The sequence below is a fragment of the Sorex araneus genome, chromosome 7, assembly GCF_027595985.1.
Source record: "Sorex araneus isolate mSorAra2 chromosome 7, mSorAra2.pri, whole genome shotgun sequence".
NCBI lineage: Eukaryota > Metazoa > Chordata > Mammalia > Eulipotyphla > Soricidae > Sorex > Sorex araneus.
In genome coordinates this window covers 48,050,915-48,058,634 of record NC_073308.1, presented here as the reverse complement: position 1 = coordinate 48,058,634, position 7,720 = coordinate 48,050,915, and the positions used below count along the sequence as shown (strand labels likewise).

Genomic DNA, 7,720 nt, shown 5'->3' with positions numbered 1-7,720 from the left:
GCTGAGTGAAATGAGTCAGAAAGAGAGAGACAGACATAGAAAGACTGCACTCATCTATGGTATATAGAATATCAGAGTGGGAGACTAATACCCAAGAACTGTAGAAATAAGTACCAGGAGGTTGACCCCATGGCTTCGAGGCTGGCCTCACGTTCCGGGGAAAGGTCAACTCAGAGAAGTGATCACCAACTACATTGTAGTCGAAGGCCATGTGGGGGAAGGGAGTTGCGGGCTGAATGAGGGCGAGAGACTGAGCACAGCGGCCACTCAACACCTTTATTGCAAACCACAACAGCTAATTAGAGAGAGAGAACAGAAGGGAATGCCCTGCCACAGTGGCAGGGTGGGTTGGGGGGGAGATGGGATTGGGGAGGGTGGGAGGGACGCTGGGTTTACGGGTGGTGGAGAATGGGCACTGGTGAAGGAATGGGTTTCCGAACTTTGTATGAGGGAAGTATAAGCACAAAAGTGTATAAATCTGTAACTGTACCCTCACGGTGATTCTCTAATTAAAAATAAATTGAATTTCCATATGATCCCGCAATACCAAAAAAAAAAAAAAAAAACTAGAGGTTGAGCTCCCATTTGACCCAGCAATACCACTGCTGGGAATATATCCCAGAAAAGCCAAAAAGTATAGTCGAAGTGACATATGCACTTATATGTTCACCGCAGCACTGTTTACAATAGCCAGAATCTGGAAAAAACCCGAGTGCCCTAGAACAGATGACTGGTTGAAGAAACTCTGGTACATCTATACAATGGAATACTATGCAGCTGTTAGAAAAAATGAGGTCATGACGTTTGCATATAAGTGGATCAACATGGAAAGTATCATGCTAAGTGAAATGAGTCAGAAAGAGAGAGACAGACATAGAAAGATTGCACTCATCTGTGGAATATAGAATAATAGACTATAAGACTAACGCCCAAGAATAGTAGAAATAAGTACCAGGAGATTGTCTCCATGGCTTGGAGGCTGGTCTCTCATTCTGGGTAACTCAGGGAAGGGACCACCAAGTAAAATGTGGTTGGAGGTCATGTGGGGGAAGGGTGATGCAGGCCGAATACAGACTAGAGACTGAACACAATGGCCACTCAACACCTTTATTGCAAACCACAACACCTAATCAGAGAGAGAGAACAAAAGGGAATTCCCTGCCATAGTGGCAGTGTGGGGTGGGGGGAGACGGGACTGGGGAGAGGGGGAGGGATGTTGGGTTTACTGGTGGTGGAGAATGGGCACTGGTGAAGGGATGGGTTATCGAACTTTGTATGGGGGAAACATGAGCACAAAGATGTATGGATCTGTAGCTGTACCCTCACGATGACTCTCTAATTAAAAATAAACTAATAAAAAAATAATATAGCCAATATTATAAGGCAGATCTTAATTAGCTAATTTCTTTAAATTCATGTGATTACAGTGGATGGAATTTTAGTAAGAGCTGTAAATTTAACTTTCTTAATTGTAGAGGCTCAAAAGCCAAAAATCAATTTTTTGCAACAAAAATATTTGCAAAATATTATTTTACACAGTGTGAGAAACAACCCCATTAGATGTACCTGAGATTCTCCCCCGTCTCTGTATCACTGTCATCCCGTTGCTCATCAGTTTGTTTGAGCAGGCATCAATAATGTCTCCATTGTGATACTTGTTGCTGTTTTTGGCATATTGAATATGCCACGGAAAGCTTGCCAGGCTCTGCTGTGCAGGCAGAATCCTCTCAGTAGCTTGCCAGGCTCTCCGAGAGGGGCAGAGGAATTGAACTTCTGTTGGCCGTGTGCAAGGCAAATGCCCTACCTGCTGTGCTATCGCTCCAACCCCAACAAGCTTATTTTCAAAGTAGCCCAGGACTCAAAATAGGATCTCTAAGGTGAACATTGGGAAATTGGCACATTTTCAAAGACTTCACAGTCATTCTCAGACACACTCAAGTTTAGGTGGAATTATACAGCCTCAAGAACTTTGCATTCGGGGCTGGAGTGATAGCACAGCGGGTAGGGCGTTTGCCTTGCATGGGGCCAATCCGGGTTCAAATCCCAGCATCCCATATGGTCTCCTGAGCACCGCCAGGAGTAATTCCTGAGTGCAGAGCCAGGAGTAACCCCTCTGCATCGCCAGGTGTGACCCAAAAACCAAAAAAAAAAAAAAGAAATTTGCATTCTTTAGCATCCCATTCATTGCTTTTTCTTTTAATTTCTGTGTGAAGTTTTCTGAGTGAAGAGAGGGACATATCCAGTGCATTAAAGCTTTGCCTGGGTCTATCAACAGTCTATTTTTTTTATTTTTTTATTTTATATTTTATCACCATGTGGAAAGTTACAAAGTTCTCAGGTTTATGTCTCAGTTATATAGTATTCAAACACCATCCCTTCACCAGTGCCCATATCCTACCACCAAAATTACACGATACCCCCCGACCCCGACCCCCACCCCAACTGTATAACTGATGAATTTCACTTCATTTTCTCTTTATCTTCATTACGCTCCATATTTCAACACTAAACTCACTATTGTTGTGGGAGTTATACCCCCAAACAAGATAGCCCTACTAAGGAAGCATTTGATAATTAGTTTTCCATTAAAAGATTGTATGTTGGGGCTGGAGCAATAGCACAGCGGGTAGGGCGTTTGCCTTGCACACAGCCAACCCAGGTTCGATTCCCAGCATCCCATACGGTCCCCTGAGCACCGCCAGGAGTGACTCCTGAGTGCAAAGCCAGGACGTAACCCCTGTACATTGCCAGCTATGACCCAAAAAGAAAAAAAAAAGATTGTATGTTTTCAGGTTTTAGAAAAGGTCGCGAGGCTTGGATGTGTCCCAGTCCTGAATCCCGGAGCCATGTTAGTGATGCACAGTGTTGCCATGGCTCCATCTGCAGAAGGTGTGCTGGCTACACCTCCTCCGTCCGGCTCCCCGGTGTTGCTGGCCCCAATACAGGTCCAGAGCATTTTCTGGGCCAAGCTGCTCAGCAGAATGCCTGGCCGATTCTCTGTTGAATGTGGCAAGATGGCGCCGAGGGTGGGTCGAGGGTGTGATTTCCGGCGGCTGGGACCACTTGGAGATTGGGCTGGCGCCGCCCCACTCCGGTGTCCCCCAGCGGCTCAGATGTGTCCCAGTCCTGAATCCCGGAGCCATGTTAGTTGCTGCTCAGTGTCGCCAGGGCTACATCTGGAGGATGTGTGTCTGTCAACAGTCTAAATTGACCCTCACCCCTTGGGCACGATGCTATGATTCTATTCATTGTGATTCAAATAACCCCGATTTACCAAGATATTTGACCTTGATTTCAGCCCCTTACAGGCAGAACTTCAGTTTAACAGACTGCCTCCTATATCTCTGGATTGTTAAGAAGGTTTTATGGTAGTAGTCAAATAAGCAAACTTGTTTACAAAAGTGGCTCTTTCATGCTCTACAGAGGAAGAGAATGGAAATTCTGTTTTCTTCTCATTTGTTATATGGTCTGATTGCTGAAATTTCAATGAATGACAAAATGACCGCCATCTTGCCTGAGATAAATTTTGCCAATACATTTGCTTCCCTATTTGTTATTGAGATAATATTCTTTGCATGATTGTGTTATGGGGGTAACACTTCCTCAACTCTTCAAAAATAAAGTTATCCTACCACAAAATAATATTGTTTTACAGGTATATTTTTGATATACCAAATTAGGGGATTATTCTCTGGTTTTTACTTTCCTCCAATGAATTCAAATTGATCACTTTTGCCCTCCTTTTCTTCCTTGCCTTCCTCCTCCAACATGAAAATATGGGCTACTTCAAAGGATAGCTCTCTCATCTCTGCTCACAGTTGTAAATTCACCAGGGAACATAAAATTGAACCATTGAAAATTGAGTCTCCCTCATTGTTTTTTACAGAGTTTAAGATTCTGCAGTTAAGTCTGTTAGGAATTAATCCCTTTCCTATGATAACACTGGTGCTTTGGGATTTCTTTTCCCTATCACCCTGGGGATCACAATCTTTCTACTGATAGAGTTAGGCAGGGGTAGAGTACAAACAAACCTTTTACTGAAGTTTATAGACATAAAATTTCAAATCTTCATATGATGATGGTTATATGAACTATTCATATGTATATATATGTATATATGTATGAGTGGAATGAATATGGCACAGATGTCTTTCCCTGTAAGTTCTCTGCAGAACAGCACCAATGTTGAGCTGAGACACACAACTAGTTACTGCTTAGAATCCGGTCCTACCTGCCTCAGAGCTAGTGTCAGAACCTGAACAATTCATTTGAAAACATATAGATAGGTATTTAATAAGATGCACATGATAGAGACACATTGGTTGGGGGGCCCAGGACATGGGAAATCCTGAAAATGCTCGGGAGCTATTCCCAGCTTGGTGCTCTGGCATCTCTGCCCCATCTCTAAGGTCTTAATTTATTTTTATTTTTGCAGCACCAGGCTTCTAATCAACGGCCTCACCTGTGCAAGACAAGTGGGCTACGGAGTTGTAACTTGTAGCCACATTAAGAAAGAGACTGAGACTCTGTTTTAGTCATAGATTTGAATTACCAGGTAGCAGAGAAAGAGCAAAGGGCTAGAGCAATTATTTAGATTTGGCAGAGGTCAGCAAAGGCAGCACAAAGTAGCACAGTGCAATGCCTACCAGCTTTGCAGGGAAGCCACCTTAAGTCAAATGACAAAGCCACATACACAGATCATGAAAACTTTTATTATAGAATGAGGCCTTAAATGGAAAGTAGCTAGGCAATCAGAGTTTAGGGGCTGAGTGAATATATTTTTTTCCAAGTGAGTAAAAAATCATTGACATATAATTGGTTTATAAAATTATGTGTTTTAGGGCTGGAGTGATAGCACAGCTGGTAGGACATTTGCCTTGCATGAGGCCTACCTGTGTTCGATTCCTGCATCCCTTTCTGAGATTGCGTCAAGCTACCAAGGGTATCCCACCCGCCCACACAGAAGAGGCTGGCAAGTTACTCATGGCATAGTCGGTACGCCAAAAATAGGAACAAGTCTCACAATGGAGAGGTTATGGGTGCCCGCTCGAGCAAATCGATGAACAATGGGACGACAGTGCTATAGTGCTACAGGCATACTATATTATAATTTGACATCTGTCTGTACTTCATGACCACCAATAGAAGTAGAGTTTTCCTGTTACTATACAATGACCCCCTTACTGCTCTAACTGAGTGAATATATTAACAAAGAGTAGTTAAACTGTTTCTCGGGGCCACCTAGCAAAACTAGGGACTTAAACTGAACTTGATGGAACGTAAATGCTGGGCTTGAGAGCCTCCCTTGATCATGCCATCCTATCATTTTTTTTTTCATGTAGGGGCTAAAGGGAAAAGAAAAAGGAAGCTGCACTTGAGTCATCAAACATAGAACCAAAAACTTTATTTAAACTTTATTTACATTCAACATCAGGGGGAAAAACACAAAACCATCCTCTAATAAATACATCATTGCTCCATAACTAGACTGAGCATAAGAGAATCAGAAGAAGGTCCAAAAGCAAAAAAAGGTATCACTCTTTCTGGGAATGTACCAGTGATCTTATGCAAGAATAACTTGCTCTTCATATTATAAAAGGAAAGTTCTCCCAACTCATAATCCAGAAACACACCAAATCTCCAATTTTGTTCCTCTTGCTCAGTATCCCCGAAGGGCCTCAAGTTTAGCTTAAACTGCCAGAAGTCATTGTCAGAGATTGAGGACACCGGAAGTTTTTCACGGAAGTTTTCTTTACACAGTCCTAGGGACAATTCACCAGTACCTTTGACTTCTACCTGCCAAAAATGTCTGCCTGCAGTGAAGCTCTCACAGCACAGCACGGCTGGGAAAAGAATCCTGTGCTGGAAATTGCGTACAAAGTTCGTTGGTCTTATTCCAAATGCCACCCTTTTTCTGTCATTGGAAACAATAAGATTTGGATGGGCAGTTTCAAGGTCTAGTGTCAAATTTTCCTGAAAAGTGCTGACCATTTTGTTCAGACCAAAATAATGAGGGGGGAGAGTTAAACTCTCTCTCTCGATCTCATATGTCAAGACAACTGGGGATGGTAGGTCTCCATACTGAAGATCAGTGCTTTTGATGCTTCTTAGTAAGTTCTGGTCAGTCTGCAAACACTTCTTTGTTAGTTCATCTAGGAGATTTTTTAGGGTTTTCATGTGGTCTGAAATAGAATTTTTGTTTTGAGTTAGATTATCTTTCATGGTGATCTCCGAAGTAAGCAAAGAGTAGGACACAGAAATCTCGTCGGTTTTCAAGTGAAATTTAAATTTCTCAAATTCAGGCTTTAATTCTCCTTTGCAATATTCTATCTGAAACCTTGCTTCTGTGCCTTCTCTAACTTGATCTTCATACACCATTTTAGCATCGTTGATCTGTTTCTTCAGAAGTTCCATATATGTTTTGAGCTTCTTTCTTTGATTCACTATGGCTCTCCCAGTGGGCATCAAGTGGTGACCCTGGTGGTCAGAAGAGGCCCTGCACTGGGGACACAACAGCTCAGAGTCCTCCTCACAGAACAGGTCTAACACTTCATTGTGCTTCTCACAGAGGGGTTCCTCTTCCTGCCTTTTCCGTTTACTCCTTCCAGTGGGAAGCTGCTTCATGATGTCAACAATGTAAGACAATTGGGTGTTCCTTTTGGTGGCTCCACCAGGGCAGTGGTGAAAGCAGACCGGACAAGGGAAGATGTCCTGTAGATAAGCCCAGCGCTCTTGCACGCAAGAGTCACAGAAGTTGTGCCCACAGTCAAGGGTGACTGCATCCCTCAGGTAATCCGAGCAGATGGGGCAGGTGGCCTGTAGTTGGAGCTCAGTTAGGGAGGATGCAAAGGCCATTGCTGTGGGGGGGGGGTGGAGGGGAGTTGTCTGCCTTTCAGAAAGTTCTGGCTTTCCAGTCACTCTGAGGGGTGAGAAACAAACGTTTCCTTAACTGTCACTCTCCTTAGAGGACCTGAATCTTCCCAGATTCTCAAGCTCTAAGGTCACAAGCTTATTTCTGCTTCCTTTTCTTCAGCTACTGAAGCAGGTGCTCAGTGTAATCGGGTCCAGGTATCACTGACCACAGTCTCTGGATTCCTGTTGCTCAGATTACCTTGACCAGTTAGTTCTCTTTGAAAGGAAACAGCTAAGAGATCAACAAATGAGGTGGTCGGATCACTTCACGAGATTCAGGGTGATGACGATCTGATCACTTCAACACAAACTGTCAAGATAAATGGCATGTATGTCAGTAATAAGATATATAATTTCCTCATCTTAATTTACACATAATTCTGACACAAAAATTAAGCACATGTAATATATCATCTTATCAATGCTTTTCACATTTATGATGACATTATTATATTCTGACTAAAATATTAAAACATCAATTATCATAGTATAGGATTTCTCAGATTCTTCCCGCTGGTGTCCAGCCCCGGCACCCGCACCCCATACAGTGTGACACAAATTGTGATCCCTGAGTATAGAGCCAGGAGCAAGCTTGAGCACAGCCAGAGGTGGCTCCCAAAGAAAAACAAATAAAACAAATAAAAACAAATAAAAAATATCCCGTCCCGCGGGACCAAGTTATTCCAGGGTCTGAAGAGGCGCTACCTGAAATAGCAAGGGCGAGAAAGAAGAGGGAGACCAAGCAAGGAACTGTTGTCAAGGTCTCGTTTATTGAAGGAAAGTGTACAGAGTATATAGGCTGAGCGGC

General features: G+C 43.1%; 1 protein-coding gene across 1 annotated transcript; it reads right to left on the bottom strand.

Annotated features, from left to right (window-relative positions):
- Positions 1-5,469: 5,469 nt before the first annotated feature.
- On the bottom strand, positions 5,470-6,855 carry LOC101545707 (tripartite motif-containing protein 75-like). The gene has a single exon (XM_012935128.2). The coding sequence runs from the start codon at positions 6,853-6,855 to the stop codon at positions 5,470-5,472; it is 1,386 nt and encodes a 461-aa protein (XP_012790582.2).
- Between the last annotated feature and the right edge of the window lie 865 nt (positions 6,856-7,720).